The sequence below is a fragment of the Mya arenaria genome, chromosome 6 (genome assembly GCF_026914265.1).
Source record: "Mya arenaria isolate MELC-2E11 chromosome 6, ASM2691426v1".
Taxonomy (NCBI): Eukaryota; Metazoa; Mollusca; class Bivalvia; order Myida; family Myidae; genus Mya; species Mya arenaria.
This window is the reverse complement of record NC_069127.1, coordinates 72,869,548-72,888,941: the sequence shown is the minus strand read 5'-3', so window position 1 is coordinate 72,888,941 and position 19,394 is coordinate 72,869,548. Positions and strand designations below refer to the sequence as shown.

The window sequence follows — 19,394 nt, the reverse complement described above, 5'->3', positions numbered from 1 at the left end:
TGAGGATCCAAGAGCCAAGTATACTGTAGACATCATTTGGACAAGTTTTTTTAATCCATGACTAATGACCTTTGATCAATCATTTGATCAAGATTATGACCAAGTTTAGGACAGAAGGCCAAAACATACTCTAGAAATCAATCAGATAAGCTTTCTTTGTGTTCAAGGTGACCGTGACTAAGACCTTAGACCTACTCTCCTAAACACCAATAGGGGTAATCTGTTGAGCAAGACCTATCACCCTAATAAGCTTGATCTCAAGGGGGTCTAAAACTAAATAAATTTTACATTTGTCTAAGAATTTAAAAAATGTCGGGTATTGAAACTTTGGAATCGCTATTTGACTGGTATGAAAATATTCTGTTCACAAATATTTGCTTGAATCGAAAAATGTTAAGTACCGCCGGTATCATAATTTTCGTCCACGGATATAAACAAGCAAGAGCAAGATCGGTTTCTGACGTCAATAGATGGGAGCTGCAAATACTTTACACACTGTATATTGCCAGGCTTAAAAGATGGTGTATTATAAGATTGATTATTGAAACAAACTATGGTATAATTATGCAAGTTATTTATAAAGACATGATCTAGATTTTATATAGAAATGGACTTTAGAAATGACAGTCACCTACTGCGGGTTTTTTTCAAGAATTAGATGGACTTCATGGTGAGAGATGCCGGCTTTCTTGAGTTTTACCATAAGGTTGTGCCATGTGCAATTCACTGTCCAATAAATTTTGGCTCAAAATTTGAAATAAGGAAAAAATATAGAATAACCATAGTTCACACACAAGTTTTTTTATAACTATGTTTTAATATACAAGGTTTATTTCAAGTTGTAATCAAATCAATAGAGGGGAATGCACTGATAGGTTTAGTTCACAAGATATGCTTAACATTCATGCATTAGCACATACATGCTTTTTCTTTATGCTTTTTGCGTTCTCCCTCTATGTTAAAACACATGTCTTAAAGCAAATCACCCCAAGTCTCATATTGCTTAATATAATTTGTTCACACTTGTCATTTTTCAAAACACAAGCATAGGTTGGGAGCAAACTTGCCCCCTCTCATAAATTTATAAGGATAACCAAAGGTTGCGTGTTTTAAGAATACAGAATAGGACATGTTTCAGTTTAACACCTGCTTATCATGTGTGTTAATATAGGCCAAGGTTTAACCTTAGTTAAAAGTATGTTTTAACATGTCTTAAATCACAAGTGTTAAAACCTATGATCTATATTGGGTCTTAGATAAATTTTATGAAGGCTTCTTTATTCAAGAAACAAGAAAACACATTCTCATTTCAAAAAGTGACATTCAAAAAGCATACTTTTTATTTTTTATTTTCAACTATTCAAATTAAACAATATTGTTCAAACTGGATTCTTTGGGCAAATATATAACAAACTAACAAGAGCAATATAAATTAAAATTGAAAAAGCAAATATGAAACTACCAAACAAAAATACAATTATAATAAACTTCTTGTATTTTTAAGAAGAAAAAATATGTATATACAAAGGCAATGAAAACTTTAGAATAATTAACGATTAATATAACTTGTGCAATTAATACAAAGCACAAACCGTTCAGAATTCAATTAATTACATACAATAAGGACAGTTACGGTTTTTAAAATGATTATGTACATATACTTCAATAATGGGCATACTATACAGACAAATTGTGCTTAAACTTTAATTTTTCGCATACCATACAGATAGATTGAGTTTAAACTTCAATTATTTGCATACTATACAGACATATTGAGTTTAAACTTCAATTATTCGCATACTATACAGACAGATTGAGTTTAAACTTCAATTATTTGCCTACTATACAGACAAATTGTGCCAAAACTTCAATTTTTTTTGCATACTATACAGACAAATTGAGTTTAAAGATCAATTATTTGCATACTATACAGACAGATGAAGTTCTAACTTCAATTGTTTGCATTCTATACAAACAGATTGAGATTAAACTTCAATTATTCGCATACTATACAGACAGATTGAGTTTAAACTTCAATTGTTTGCATACTAATACAGACAGATTGTGTTTAAAGATCAATTATTCGCATACTATACAGACATATTGAGTTAAAAGATCAATTATTTGCATACTATACAGACAGATTGAGTTTAAACTTCCATTTCGCATACGATACAGACATATTGAGTTTAAACTTCAATTATTCGCATACTATACAGACATATTGAGTTTAAAGATCAATTATTCGTATACTATACAGACAGAATGTGCCTAAACTTCATTTTTTTGCATACTATACAGACAGATTGTGCCTAAACTTCAATTTTTTGCATACTATACAGACAGATTGTGCCTAAACTTCATTTTTTTGCATACTATACAGACAGATTGTGTTTAAAGATCAATTATTCGCATACTATACAGACATATTGAGTTTAAAGATCAATTATATGCATACTATACAGACAGATTGAGTTTAAACTTCCATTATTCGCATACGATACAGACAGATTGAGTTTAAACTTCAATTATTCGCATACTATACAGACAGATTGAGTTTAAAGATCGATTATTCGCATACTATACAGACAGATTGTGCCTAACCTTTTTTTTGCATACTATACAGACAGATTGAGTTTAAAGATCAATTATTTGCATACTTTACAGACAGATGAAGTTCAAACTTCAATTGTTTGCGTACTATAAAGACATATTGAGTTTAAACTTCAATTATTCGCATACTTTACAGACAGATTGAGTTTAAACTTCAATTATTCGCATACGATACAGACAGATTGAGTTTAAACTTCAATTATTTGCATACAATACAGACAGATTGAGTTTAAAGATCAATTATTTGCATACTATACAGACAGATGAAGTTCAAACTTCAATTGTTTGCATACTATACAGACATATTGAGTTTAAACTTCAATTATTCGCATACTATACAGCCAGATTGAGTTTAAACTTCAATTATTCGCATACTTTACAGACAGATTGAGTTTAAAAATCAATTATTTGCATACTATACAGACAGATGAAGTTCTAACTTCAATTGCTTGCATACAATACAAACAAATTGAGTTTAAACTTCAATTATTCGCATACTATACAGACAGATTGAGTTTAAACTTCAATTATTCGCATACTTTACAGACAGATTGAGTTTAAAAATCAATCATTTGCATACTATACAGACAGATGAAGTTCTAACTTCAATTGCTTGCATACTATACAAACAGATTGAGTTTAAACTTCAATTGTTTGCATACAATACAGACAGATTGAGTTTAAACTTCAATTATTTGCATACTATACAGACAGATGAAGTTCTAACTTCAATTGCTTGCATACTATACAAACAGATTGAGTTTAAACTTTAATTATTCGCATACTATACAGACAGATTGAGTTTAAACTTCAATTGTTTGCATACTATACAAACAGATTGAGTTTAAACTTTAATTATTCGCATACTATACAGACAGATTGAGTTTAAACTTCAATTGTTTGCATACTATACAGACAGATGAAGTTCTAACTTCAATTGCTTGCATACTATACAAACAGATTGAGTTTAAACTTTAATTATTCGCATACTATACAGACAGATTGAGTTTAAACTTCAATTGTTTGCATACTATACAGACAGATGAAGTTCTAACTTCAATTGCTTGCATACTATACAAACAGATTGAGTTTAAACTTCAATTGTTTGCATACTATACAGACAGATTGTGTTTAAACTTCAATTATTCTCATACTATACCGACAGATTGAGTTCAAACTTCAATTATTTGCATACTATACAGACAGATGAAGTTCTAACTTCAATTGCTTGCATACTATACAAACAGATTGAGTTTAAACTTTAATTATTCGCATACTATACAGACAGATTGAGTTTAAACTTCAATTGTTTGCATACTATACAAACAGATTGAGTTTAAACTTTAATTATTCGCATACTATACAGACAGATTGAGTTTAAACTTCAATTGTTTGCATACTATACAAACAGATTGAGTTTAAACTTTAATTATTCGCATACTATACAGACAGATTGTGTTTAAACTTCAATTATTCTCATACTATACCGACAGATTGAGTTCAAACTTCAATTATTTGCATACTATACAGACAGATGAAGTTCTAACTTCAATTGCTTGCATACTATACAAACAGATTGAGTTTAAACTTTAATTATTCGCATACTATACAGACAGATTGAGTTTAAACTTCAATTGTTTGCATACTATACAAACAGATTGAGTTTAAACTTTAATTATTCGCATACTATACAGACAGATTGAGTTTAAACTTCAATTATTCGCATACTATACAGACAGATTGAGTTCAAACTTCAATTGTTTGCATACTATACAAACAGATTGAGTTTAAACTTTAATTATTCGCATACTATACATACAGATTGAGTTTAAACTTCATTTTTTGCATACTATACAGACATATTGAGTTTTAAGATCAATTATTTGCATACTATACAGACATATTGAGTTTAAACTTCAATTATTCGCATACTATACAGACAGATTGAGTTTAAACTTCAATTATTCGCATACGATACAGACAGATGGAGTTTAAACTTCAATTATTTGCATACAATACAGACAGATTGAGTTTAAAGATCAATTATTTGCATACTATACAGACAGATGAAGTTCAAACTTCAATTATTTGCATACTATACAGACATATTGAGTTTAAACTTCAATTATTCGCATACTATACAGACAGATTGAATTTAAACTTCAATTATTCGCATACTATACAGACAGATTGAATTTAAACTTCAATTATTCGCATACTATACAGACAGATTGAATTTAAACTTCAATTATTCGCATACGATACAGACAGATTGAGTTTAAACTTCAATTATTTGCCTACTATACAGACATATTGTGCCTAAACTTCATTTTTTTGCATACTATACAGACATAGTGTGCCTAAACTTCAATTGTTCGCATACTATACAGACAGATTAAGTTTAAACATCATTTTTTTGCATACCATACAGACATAGTGTGCTTAAACTTCAATTTTTCACATACTATACAGACGTACTGAGTTAAATTTTAAAATTCAATTATTTGCATACTATACAGACAGATGAGTTAAATTCAATTATTTGCATACTATACAGACAGATGAGTTAAACTTAAATTATTCAATACTTCAGATACATCAATGTTAAACTTCAATAATATACTAGATGTACAGCACATACTTATTAGACAAATAAGACTATATCAAGCACCTAAGAAATGTGAATAAAATGTGACAGGAGTATGAATGTGAAATATTAATATAATGAAAATTTAATGATTAATTACATCTAAAACATATACCCGGTACAAGTAAACCAAATACATACAGTAAAAGACCAGATACATAAGGTACAAGACCAAATACATAAGGTACAAGACCAAATACATAAGGTACAAGACCAAATACATACGATACAAGACCAAATACATACGATACAAGACCAAATACATAAGGTACAAGACCAAATACATAAGGTACAAGACCAAATACATAAGGTACAAGACCAAATTCATACAATACAATACCAATTACATACGGTACAATACCAAATACAATACCAAATACACTCGATACAAGACCAAATACATACAAGACCAAATACATACGATACAAGACCAAATACAAACCTTACAAAGGAGACCAAATACATACGATACAAGGCCAAATACAACACCAAATACACTCGATACAAGACCAAATACATACAAGACCAAATACATACGATACAAGACCAAATACAAACCTTACAAAGGAGACCAAATACATACGATACAAGGCCAAATACAAACCTTACAAAGGAGACCAAATACATACGATACAAGGCCAAATACAAACCTTACAAAGGAGACCAAATACATACGGTACAAGGCCAAATACATACGAACGAATACATACAGTACATTGAAGATAACATACATCTGCTATAAGACCAAATACATACCGTACAAAACCAAATACATTAGGTACGAAAAAGACTAAATACATATGGTACAAGTGAACCATATACAAGTTTATGATTTTAATAAAACTGAAATTACCATAATATTTGTTTTTAACAATTTACCTATGATTTATTGATTTTTTCTAAACTTTTTTTTTTGTCTTATTTTTTTTTCAATGACAGATGATCATATTTTTATATCTAAGTGTTTTAGTGTTTTTTTATGATGGGAGGGTATACAAAGTATTTGATATAACAGTTTCCATGATTTATATATTTATGGGTGCAAGTGTTAACTTGTGTATAATGTTCTTTGAATAAAAAAGAAATTTTAGTGAATGTCTACATATAAATCTTTTCATGTTTTCATTGCCACTTTTCTCATCTATATGAACAGTAGTCCGTCCTCTTCATTTTCAAAAACAGGCATTTGACTGTGAAATCTGTAACTTCAATGTATCCATCATTAAATACAGCAAATAAATGTCAATTCAATCTTTTCAGCATCCATGATTCAAGTCCCCATCTTGGTAATGAGCATATTTTTCTCTCCTCCCTGTTAAATCTTGAGTGGAAAAAGCAGATCCTGGCTAGCTTCTCTGCCTGGTCTCCAACATGACCTTATCATTCTTACCTTCACGGTTTCCTAATTGGTTGCTTGGTTCCTAATAAGCTCTTTGATGATCAAGTCATGAAAGTTTTTACGGATCCTTTTATTTTTGTCCGACATATTGGGCATTTCGCAAGCCTACTGGCGCAGCGGTCACAACTGACCAAGTGCCCACAGGGCAGCAGTGTGGTGTTCACCTGTCGTTCCATACATATCTTACATGTTTGCATTTCTCTAAGCTTCTCATTCTCCTGTCGTATCTGTGTTCCATTGTCTAAAAACATTGTATTTTGTTTTAATTTAATACTTTAATATAATATTACAACTTCAAAAAATGTTCAAAAATTTAATCTTATTCTCACATTCAACAATTTCCTTAAGTTTTATTTCACAGGATAGTATACTACATGTATGGTAGAATGGTAGAAATTTGAATGTCCTGTAAGGTTTTCAAAACAAGAGCGCCATACAACATGCAGTATTTTTATTTTTATTTATTTTTTATTTTTTTTTATTTTTTTTTTTTTTGGGGGGGGGGGGGGGGTCAGCAAGAGGCATTTTTAGACAATTATTTAAGCCAGAGTTATCTGTCCGGCTATACATCTGCTCATTGTCATGGGCCACATGTATACCAGTTTTTGAGTTATAGCCAAAGGTAAAGTTTTGTTCAACAATGCCAATGCTGGCGACACCAAAGATATCATAACACATCAACTTCATTTCTTCGAAAAACAGAGGAGCCAAAATAAGAAAACGAATTTTCAAGGCAGTTTGTTTAAACTATATATCTTTCTTAAGCAAAAATATCTCTTAATATCACCAAAGTGAGCCTGGAAGGATATAATTCATGAAATTATAATCCAACTCACTTTATGTATAGCAATTTAATACTTTACTGTTAAATGTAATTTCATTTCAGTCCAATTAAGTAAGTAAAACCACAGCAATGCGACAGAACCAGGTTTTCTATATATGGGTAATTATAGCCAATGTGTTGTAAGTGTTGGAAAAAAAACTTTCTCCATGTAATCAGTTTTCGTCACAAGGCAGAACGTTTAATCTGATTATGAACTCTTTTATATAATACATTCATTGCTACAGTAATGCACACTTTCAGCAGAAATCTGTACCAATTTTCACAAACTTCTTCAGACAAATTTTGAGACTCACCACTAAAATGTGCAAATTTAAATTTACCATTTTCCATTATTCTAAAAAATGTTATTGGCCAGAAACCAATAAATTATATTATTAAGCTACAACAACCTTTACCTCATCTCCCTAAAAGCAAACTAATGCTAGTTCTATTCTATTTTGAGTGACCTTGACCTTGAACACGCGCTTCCAAAATGCAATCCCAAGCTATGACTTCGCATATATGCTACATACACAACAAGTTCCATCACTATCCATCACGTCTAACTAAAGTTATTGGTCGACACCATTTTCCTATTTTTAGTAACCTTGACCATTACCCAACTCCCGTCAAAACCGGGTCCTAAGCTGGGTCTTCACATATGCAAAAAACATTCTAAAATAATTCACTAACCATCAATCCTACCCTTTTATTGGTCAGAAACCCTTTTTCTTCTATTAGTAACCTTGGCCTTGTTCCCTACCCCCTCAAAAGCAATCCCAAGCTTGCTCTTCACATATGCTACCTACAATCCTAGTAGTATTACTATCCATCAACCCTAACTTAAGTTAATGGGGGGAAACCATTTTTTTTATTTTAGTAACAGAATTTTGTGCACATTTTCTCAGTGAGCATAACCTTGACCACTGCCCCACAAAATTGCAATTCCCAAGCTAGCTCTTCATATGTGCTACATAAGAACCAATTTTTATCACTATCCATCACTTCTGGCTATAGTTATTGGTCTTATAAACAATTTTCATATTTTAAGTTACCTTTACCCTGAACCAACCCACAAACATTTTTAATTTACTATCCATCAATCCTTACTTAGGGCTAATCCAGTAAAACATATAATCCATCGGGGTAGTCAATTAGGTGTCTTTTTTTGCTAATTTGGACCCCAAAAGAGTTAATTTGCTTCTGTAAGGGGGGGGGGGTGCATTTTAATTCATCAATCCCAACTTAAGATAAAGGTTGAAAACCATTTTTATATTTTCAGTTGCCTTGAGCTTGACCCCCCCTCCCTCAAAAGCAATAACAAGATTGCATTTATATAAGCTACCTACACACTAACCTTATCACTTTCCATCAAGCCTGGGACTAAACTTAAGTAATTGGAAACCATTTTTATATTTTTAGTAACAGTGACCTTGACCTGATCCTCTTAAAACGCATGCCCATGCTAGCTTTCCACATAAGCTACCTATACACCAAGTTGCATCACTATTTATCACTGCAAACTTAGTTATTGGGCGAAAAACCAATGTTTGACACCCACACGCCTGTCCACCCAACAACATCCTCATTCTAATAACCCGGTTTTCGTGAAAAACCTGGTTAACTAGATCAATCTAATTATTACAAGAAACCAAGACTAACCATTACTTTCCTCCTCCTCTGGTCCTCCACTGGCCCCTTCTGTGGCCCCAGGCCCTTCCTCCTGGCTGGATTTACCTCCCTTACCCTTCTTTCTCTTCTTCTTATTCTTACCACCACCATTCTTTGGCTCTAAAAAAGAATGACCAATAGTGTAAAGATATACTGATTCATTGCACTTGTAAAATGTAATAATTCATACTTTATCATATTTTTGATATAATATATTTCTTTTAACATGTATTATTTAAGTTCATCAGTGTCTCAGAGGCATATGTAAATTTTGTAAAGTAGACCATTCATATCATAAATATACAAGGACATCTTTATTGTATTTATTGGCATTATGACAAAGATTAAAAATTAAAGAAAACAGTTCTGAAGGCTAGTTCTTAATGCAGATAAGAAGAATTTATCTAGAAGATTACATAAGCTTACGTTTGGACGAATAAAAACTAAGTAAACAATGATCAAGGAAAATATATTGCTTCATGAACAGATTGGCGAAGTGCCACCGCAATGACATCAAGTATGTCTTGCAACTAGGATATAATATAGGATATGATATGTTTTGGTATGTGCACATGTCTATAATTTGTTACACAATAAAACAAGAGCTGTCACAGAGACAGAGCGCCCGACTTTTCAGCTGTTTTTAAGTTTAAGGATAGCAAAATTTTGGTGAAACATGTTTTCGGATCACTGTAAAAATAGATTACATGCAAAACCTATATAACAAAATTACTAAATCAAATAAACAAGAGCTGTCACAGCGACAGTGCACTCGACTATTCTACAGCTTTTCAATGTAAGGATTGAAATGTTTTGGCGAAACATACATGGATCACTGTTAGATTAGATTTCAATGCAATACATGATGTGCTGAGATATTAACATAAATGTGGTTTCATGGAAAAATTTAACCAGAATTTTGAAGTCTAATAATAAAGGGCCATTATTTGCAGAATACCGTTATATAACTTGGTTATTCAATTACATTGGGTGGTTGAATACCATTGTATAAAGTCTAAACGCTATACATCAAGTATTTGCTGTGATATTATCCTATGTGTGCTAACATGCAAGACCTTAACTAGAATTTCTAAGTCTCATAATAAAGGGGCAAAAATTATATAATATGAAAGATAGAGTTATCTTACTTGTTTCAAGTAGAAGGTTAAATGGTTGGGAGCCTGTGTGTACAGTTTCAATGCAATACATGATGAATTTGCTGAGGTATTGACTTAAAAAGTGGTAACATGCAAAAACTTGACCAGAATTTCTATGTCAAAAAAGGGGCCATTTTAATGCAAACTAGAGTTATATATCTTGGTGAATTAAGTAGGTTGTACGGTTGAGTACCATTGTACAAAGGTTCAATGCAATACCTCAAGTAGTTACTGAGATATTAACCTATGTGTGCCCGCACGCAAAACCTTAACCAGAATTTCAAAGCAAATAATAAAGGCGTATTATTTGCATTAAATGCAAACTCGAGTTTTCTTACTTGGTTAATTAAGTAGGTTGGATGGTTGAGTACCATTGTATTAAGTCTCAATGCAATACCTCAAGTAGTTGTTGAGATATTAACCTATGTGTGCTTGCACGCAAAACCTTAACCAGAATTTTTAAGTCGAATAATAAAGGCCTATTATTTGCATTAAATGCAAACTCGAGTTTTCTTACTTGGTTAATTAAGTAGGTTGGATGGTTGAGTACCATTGTATTAAGTCTCAATGCAATACCTCAAGTAGTTGTTGAGATATTAACCTATGTGTGCTTGCACGCAAAACCTTAACCAGAATTTTTAAGTCGAATAATAAAGGCCTATTATTTGCATTTAAAGCAAACTAGAGTTTTCTAACTTGGTTAATTAAGTAGGTTGGATGGTTGAGTACCATTGCATAAATTCTCAATGCAATACCTCAAGTAGTTGTTGAGATATTAACCTATGTGTGCTTGCAAGCAAAACCTTAACCAAGGTGTGAAGCTGACGCCGACGCTTGGGTGAGTAGTATAGCTCTCCATATTTTTCAAATAGTCAAGCTAAAAATGTCCATAATTTTTATTTTATGCAAAATAGAGTTATCTGACTCTTGTGCTTCATGCGAAATTAACGAGAATTTATAAATCGAATAATAAAGCCTTCTTAAAGGGCAATAATTAAAAATATATGCAAACTAGAGTACCGGTAACCTTACTTGATAAATAAAACTAGTTGAATAGTTGCGAATACAAGTGTATAGTTTGAATGCAAAACATGTTTTTTATGAGATGTTTACTTTAATGAGGTAACATGGAAAACATTTTTAATGCGAAATATCAAGGCCATAATTTGCATTTTATGCAAATAGACTTATCTCACATAATGAAAGAAGTAGGTTGGGTGGTTGTGTTTTGTTGTAAAAATTCTCAATGCAATACATCAAGTATAATTGGCATTTTATGCAAAATCAGAGTACACTGGATGGTTGAGCACCATTTTATTAAGTCTTTATCTAATACATCAAATACTTGCTGACATATGTGTGCTACCATGCAAAACCTTAACCATAATTTCTTACGCCCTAATTTGCAATATATGCAAAACAGAGTTATCCAATTATTAAGTCGGATGGATAGAGATGGATAGAGAGTAACACATGTCTAAAGCTTCAATGCAACACATGATGAATTTATTGTGATAAAGACTTAAAGGTGCTCACATGTAAAACCTAAATCAAGTTGTGATGTCAACACAAACACTAGGGTGAGTAGAATAGCTCTCCATAGTCTTCAAATAGTTGAGCTAAAACACTGCAAGCAGGTTTATTATCATGACGCCAAGCCAGGACAATATTCCATATTATTTTGTAAGCTAAAATGAAAATCGCTTGCCAGCAACCTCTTTACCTTGTTTTTCAGAATTTCCTGCCAGAACATCAGCCTCCCTCCTCAGATCACTTCCTTCACTCGTAGTCGTCTCCCCAAGTTTACCACTAGGTGTTTGCTCTCTTTGATTGGTAGAAGTGGATGGAGTAGCCTCTCTTTGTGAATTCTCCTGACTGGCTCCCCTACTAAAGTATGAGGTAGAGGAAGTGACGGAGACATTGATGGAACCAGTCGGGGCTGTTGTGAGGTTGGAGGTAGTGGTGGTGGTCGTGGAAGAATGGGTGATTGAGCTAGTAGGTTGTGAGGTAGCGGCCGGGGTCGCACTTTCAGTGTCCTCTGTAATTACAAAATGAAAAATTGTTAAAAAAAAGAGCAAGAACTGTGAACACTTGTACTAAGCCATAACATTATCATTCATCAGGCATATTATAAACAGGCAGAATGTATTGTTTAGTAAATAAAACTCACCAAATAATTATGAAAATACAAAGGTTATTATACGAAAGGCCTCCGGCCGATACACAGACACAATAGCATACGTACAAGATACAAACGTGATAGATAGTGACAATTATATGGTATCGAATTTAAACTTCCATAAAATATTTTCTTTATTCAAATGCATAATATGTAAACACTCCTACATTACGTATGATCAAAGCATTTGTACTAGACATTAAAGTATAAAATCTATCTATAGAAGGGTATTCTCAATAGTATGTTTGCAATATATACAATCTTAAAACATTACATAAAGGACATATCAACAAAAAAAAGAATTAGTCAATAACATATATTGTATGGGCAAGTGCCTTTTTCTCTGTGTATCCCAAAATGTCTAACAGTTTCAATAGAAAGATTATGTACAGAACATCCTTGTGACACAATACATTTACGAAATTTAGCTACATCTAAAACATAAACATATATGGTTCAATTGTAAAATTTGTTTTAATTTGAGAATATAATGATAGCTTTCTATTGGCTATACATCTGGGTCTCCACGTTTGTAAATAAGGATCTTTTAACCTATTAGTATACATGAATAAAAACAACATAACATTATCAACATGTTGGCATTTCCAATTGACCCAAAGCTGTTACTATATAAAATTTCTCAAACAGTAGACACCCAATTACAAAAGCCAATACTTTGATAATATAAAAGCAAATAATAACATAATTTAAGGTATCTAGTATTTGGCATATTTAGAAGATGAGTCCAGTTTTTAATACAATGTTTAAATGAATATATTTATATACATCAGAAAACGTCCCAAGTCACCGAGAACATTACAAGTATTACTTAAAACAAGAGCTGTCACAGAAACAGCACGCTCGACTATTCCGCTTTTAAGGGTAAGGATTGAAAAGTTATGGCAAAACAAGCATGGATCACTGTATTAGGTCTCAATTCAATAAATCAAGTAGTAGGTGAGATTTAACCTATGTGTGCTTACATGCAAAATCTTAACCAGAATTTCTAAGTCAAATAATAAAGGGGCAAAATTTATATTATATGCAAGTTAGAGTCATCTAACTTTATTAATTAAGAAGGTTGGGTGGTTAACTACCATTGTATAAAGTCTCAATGCAATACATTAAGTAGTTGCTGAGATATTAACCTATGTGTGCTTACATGCAAAACCTTTAGCAGAATATCTAAGTCGCATAATAAAGGGGCAAAAATTATATAATATGCAAGATAGAGTTATCTTACTTGATTAATTACAAAGGTTGAATGGTTGGGAGCCTGTGTATAAAGTTTCAATGCAATACATGATGTATTCGCTGAGGCATTGACTTAAAAGTGGTTACATGCAAAACCTTAACCAGAATTTCTATGTCGAATAAAAGTGGTTACATGCAAAACATTAACCAGAATTTCTATGTCGAATAAAAAAGGACCATTATTTGAATTTAATGCAAATTAGAGTTATCTAACTTGGTTCTTTAAGTAGAATGGAAGTTGAGTACCATTGTATAAAATCTCAATAAAATACATCAAGTAGTTGCTGAGATATTAACCTATGTATGCTTACATGCAAAACCTTAGCCAGAATTTCTAAGTCAAATAACAAAAGGCCCATAATTTGCATTATATCCAAAAAAGTGTTATCTTTCTTCATTAATTTAGTAGGTTAGATAGTTGGGAATACATATCCAAAGTTTCAATGCAATACATGATGTATTTGCCGAGATATTGACTTATTTAAAATGTGGTTACATGCAAACTAGAGTTACCTAACTTGGTTAATTAAGTAGGTTGGAAGGTTGAGTACCATTGGAAAAAGTCTCAATGTAACACATCAAGTAGTTGCTGAGATATTAACCTTGTGCTTACATGCAAAACCTTAACCAGAATTTCTAAGTCAAATAATAAATGCCAATTATTTGCATTATATTCAAATAAGTGTTATCTTACTTCATTAATTTAGTAGGTTAGATAGTTGGGAATACATATCCAAAGTTTCAATGCAATACATGATGTATTTACTTAGATAATGACTTAAAGGTGCTTACATGCAAAATCTTGATCAAGGTGTGACGTCGACGCCACCGCCGGGATGAGTAGTATAGATCTCCTTATTCTTTGAATAGTCGAGCTAAAAACTGCTTTTAAAGGTAAGTAGGACATCATATGATCTGATATAATTGTTAACAAGATATGACACATGATACATTCACATGATCTTGAGAACAAGATCAACAGTGCATTAACATTCCATAACCTTGTCCTGTACAGTCTAATGTTTCTACTTGACAATATCAATGACACACTTTGTACAGATAACAATACTAAACATACAATACAATGAACTCTTAATCTAATATGACGTTTACAAATGCCATATTATTCATAGTCACAAGTCATTCTCGATATCTCATTATTCAGTGCAATCGTACCAGGCACAGAATTTTAATCACTTAAGGAGAACAATTTAGTCTCGACAAATAGCTACTAGACACACATAGTGCCATAGATTTGGAAAGTTTATCTAGCTAGTTGTATGAATTTATTGGGTTTGCATTGGGCTCAAACAAGCCAGATAAAAAAAATCCCATCAACGGCACTAACACGTTATTCTATTAATCCTGTCAAATATTTGTTTAGTATCAAATTCATCATTCCACAAAACATCTGTTTAAAAGTTTTTTTGTAAAATAGGTTAATAACACTCAACATGTCAAAGTTTGGCACATTCCATAAACTTACAAGTCAAAGTTTGGCAGATTTGACAAACTTGCAATAAGATAGATCATGTTATATGTCTAATTAAAGCATTTAAACATCATTTTATTTTCATACATTGTCTGCATGTACACTGATATTTTGGTAATAAATATGTCTTCAAAATTTCATCATTATCCTATTAATTCAATGTAGATTGGAAGTTAAGAACGTGGGTTGAATAACAATATTAAGTCTTATTGCTACATTACAGTTTAGAAATACTATTTAATTGAAATAATTACTATAAATATAACCTTTGAATTTCTAAATTAGTCCGCAAAACTGGTCATGTGACCAACTGACCCCAAGATAATAAATCATGTGAATTATGTAGTACATGTCTAATGGTCATTATGATTAAACAGTTCCTATAGATAAACCAACAAAAATTCAAATCATACAAGCAAATTCGTTGAAATGATATCCCTGACTGATTAGGCAACGAACATGGTTACATGAAATGCAAATCTAGTGTTGGTAAAATATTCCTATTGAAACATGTAATACAGCTGCAGAGAGAGAGACTCTTATGAACGTTGGATTTGTTTGCAATTATATAAATTCGAAGATTGTTGTTTATGCATCAGTCAATTGTAACCACAGCCCACCCAGGTCCAGGAAGCCTGGACTTCAACTTTTGGTCCAGCCAATCCTAGGTAAAATCCCCACCAAGCGGTGACAAACTGCTGGTAAAATTCCCGCCAACTGCCCCCACAACCCCAGGAAAATCCTGTAATTTGAAACTGACTTCTTTAAAGTTGGGAGAGAATGAAGATGGGGTGCCATCTTTTTTAAATATCTTGTGAGATCTCATTAAACCCCAGGAAAAGCTTGAATAAAATGCAGACAATCATGTTTAAAGAAAGGATATTTCCTGGCACATAGTGAGGGCCCGTTCCCTACTATTTTCGGCAAGAAACAAAACCATCACATTAACTCAGCACTGTGGGGCCACCTGGTAGGTAAAAACATGGCCCATTTCCCTGGTATACCCACGGGCCGGTGGGAGCGGGGACATGGTATCCATCTTATACATTGTCACATTTTTTGTTGTCTAGAGCCATATGTTTAAAATCATTCAAATTTAATGAAAACTATTACAAATGAACAAATTTAGGAGGGGGAATTTGTTTTGATAACATTATGGCTATGAATTGACCCTAAAAATGACCCCTCGAGTGTTTGACCCAACATGACCCAGTTTCAAATTAATCCAAGATTTCATCAAATATTCTGAATAAATTTCATGAAGATTGGATCAGAAATATTACAAACAAATATAGCCTTTTAAGTTTTCACCAGATATTTCTAAAATTTGACTTAAGGACCTAGTTTCAAACTAATCCAAGAGTTCATCAAGGAAAACCTTCTGACTAAGTTTCATGAATATTGGATCAAATATAATGTCTGTAGTGTGTGTAATAAATATTTGACCTAGTGACCTTGTTTTTAATCCCATGTGACCCGCTTTAACAAGCAGTCAAGATTTCATCAAGGGGAATATTCTGACCAAGTTTCAACATAATCCGTCCAGTCCCTACAAAGACCTAGTTCTGGACTGGGAGAAATGTGATGGAAGGACAGAAGGAATGACGGACAAACAATGCCATTACAATATATCCCTCCTGAAACCTTCAGTTTGATGGGGGACAATAATCCAAATAAGTAGCTATCAGTCCAATGATATTAAATTATACATCCATATTAGTCGTACCTGACTCGGAGTCAGTATGATCCTCCAACATCCAGTCCAACACTTCATCAGGTGTGGGGTCACGACCTATAAAACAATTAAAAACAATTTAATTACTATTGGATATTAGGCCTAAGAAAACATTTGGTTGGAGTAACCCAACCCTACCTATGAAATTGGCACTGACCCTAACGTTTTTATAGTCAGTTGTAAAAAGAAAATCAAAATTAAGAAAATTTTAATATATAAATATATATTAAATTTTTTTAGTGTGTGTTTTAATATCATGTTTAAAACCTTTAAAGCTTTATACATAAGATTACTTCAACACAATTCTCCAATGATGACAATAATGTTCTTATATAAAGCCCCCCTGCCCCCCCCCCCAAAAAAAAAATTAAATTTTTTTCAAAAAGCCTACCTACCCTACCCATTTTTGAAAAGGCAGTGGAAAAATCAGATTTATGGTGCAGTCTTCCCATATGTGTCATTTTCAAAATGAGTACCAAGTACTAAAAAAATCTTCCACAAGTTTCTCAGTTTGGACCATCATCAAAGCTTTTGTTTAATGTTGATGCTGAAGCCAGCAATACCATTCACGCCATTGTAATCATTGATATGACAACGCATCTGCTGATCAAAGGCTTGATGAATCAAATGACTCAAAAATTTCATTTTAGATTCTGAATCAATACCGTTATCCAGATCCATGCTTCAATTTTGCATCATCCAGGCTTAATGGCTCTGACGCATGCTATGTTCTGTGTTCTGTCATTGACTGGAACAGAACTATTGCATGGCATACAGTGCAATAGTTGCATCTTATATTGATATGGCAAGATCCATCTCGATTCTTACATCAGACAGAATATGCAATGTAAGCAGTAATGCAACAAAATTACTCATTTCCCTAGTTAATAGAAGTCTGCAGACATTTTTTTAGATAAATAACTGGCACCATATTATTCATAGTCACATAAACCTACCGTGTGTTATCCTGAGCGCCCTGATGGCGCGTCGTGTCCGGGCCTGGGGGAAGCCCATGCTCATTAGCTGTCGCCCAGTCTCACAGTCAAGTGGGTCTTGAGAGTTATTCTCAGCTAAAATAGAGAGGGAAAGAGTGTCACCAAGGGCATTTTTGGGGAAAAATACAAAAGATAAAACATTTAGCCTTGTGGATGAAGAAAAAATGCTTTCTTATTGGTGAAACGGTCAAGTGATATGCTCATTATTAATAAATTTATTAATAAGAACCTCTCAATGCTATTATAATATCTAAATGGATAATAGGAAAACATAATTCTCCTGTTGTGATTTTTTTGGTTAATTTTATACATACAATCTATTTTATTGTGATATATTCTGTACATTATTAGTAGTGCCTATGTTGTGCCTTTATTGTGCCTTTGTTGTGCCTTTGTTGTTCCTTTGTAGTGCCTTTGTTGTGCATTAGTAGTGCCTATGTTGTGCCTATGTTGTGCTTTTGTAGTGCTTTTGTTGTGCATTAGTAGTGCCTATGTTGTGCTTTTGTAGTGCCTTTGTTGTGCATTAGTAGTGCCTATGTTGTGCTTTTGTAGTGCCTTTGTTGTGCATTAGTAGTGCCTATGTTGTTCTTTTGTAGTGCCTTTGTTGTGCCTATGTTGTGCTTTTGTAGTGCCTTTGTTGTGCATTAGTAGTGCCTATGTTGTGCTTTTGTAGTGCCTTTGTTGTGCATTAGTAGTGCCTATGTTGTGCATTTGTAGTGCCTTTGTTGTGCATTAGTAGTGCCTATGTTGTGCTTTTGTAGTGCCTTTGTTGTGCATTAGTAGTGCCTATGTTGTGCATTAGTAGTGCCTATGTTGTGCTTTTGTAGTGCCTTTGTTGTGCATTAGTAGTGCCTATGTTGTGCTTTTGTAGTGCTTTTGTTGTGCATTAGTAGGGCCTTTGTTGTGCTTTTGTAGTGCCTTTGTTGTGCATTAGTAGTGCCTATGTTGTGCATTTGTAGTGCCTTTGTTGTGCATTAGTAGTGCCTATGTTGTGCTTTTGTAGTGCCTTTGTTGTGCATTAGTAGTGCCTATGTTGTGCTTTTGTAGTGCCTTTGTTGTGCATTAGTAGTGCCTATGTTGTGCTTTTGTAGTGCCTTTGTTGTGCATTTGTAGTGCCTATGTTGTGCATTTGTAGTGCCTTTGTTGTGCCTATGTTGTGCATTTGTAGTGCCTTTGTTGTGCATTTGTAGTGCCTATGTTGTGCATTTGTAGTGCCTTTGTTGTGCATTTGTAGTGCCTATGTTGTGCATTTGTAGTGCCTTTATTGTGCATTTGTAGAACCTTTGCTGTGCATTTTTGTTGCTTTTTTGTGCCAAGTTACAATGCAAATTAAAAAACTTTGTATTGAATTTTAAAAGCTTGATTATGTACAAATGATTGAGCTTTGAATTTTCAGAAATTACCAATTATTCATTGAAGGTAATATGAG

The 19,394-nt window shown here is 32.8% G+C and overlaps 1 protein-coding gene across 6 annotated transcripts in view; it reads right to left on the bottom strand.

Annotated features, from left to right (window-relative positions):
* Nucleotides 1–934: 934 nt before the first annotated feature.
* Nucleotides 935–19,394, bottom strand: part of LOC128237123 (uncharacterized) — a 100,556-nt gene continuing 82,096 nt past the window's right edge. For 4 of the 6 annotated variants that reach the window (XM_052952357.1, XM_052952356.1, XM_052952355.1 and 1 more), the window contains exons 12-16: nucleotides 17,927–18,040; nucleotides 16,962–17,027; nucleotides 12,034–12,348; nucleotides 9,145–9,273; nucleotides 936–6,900 (exon numbers count right to left, since the gene is read on the bottom strand). In XM_052952357.1, the coding sequence (XP_052808317.1) occupies nucleotides 6,701–6,900; nucleotides 9,145–9,273; nucleotides 12,034–12,348; nucleotides 16,962–17,027; nucleotides 17,927–18,040 (824 nt within the window). In that variant the 3' untranslated portion in view covers nucleotides 936–6,700. Of the gene's footprint in view, nucleotides 6,901–9,144; nucleotides 9,274–12,033; nucleotides 12,349–12,610; nucleotides 15,978–16,961; nucleotides 17,028–17,926; nucleotides 18,041–19,394 lie in introns of those variants that run through there. The other 2 variants (XM_052952359.1, XM_052952360.1) reach the window with 2 other exon arrangements.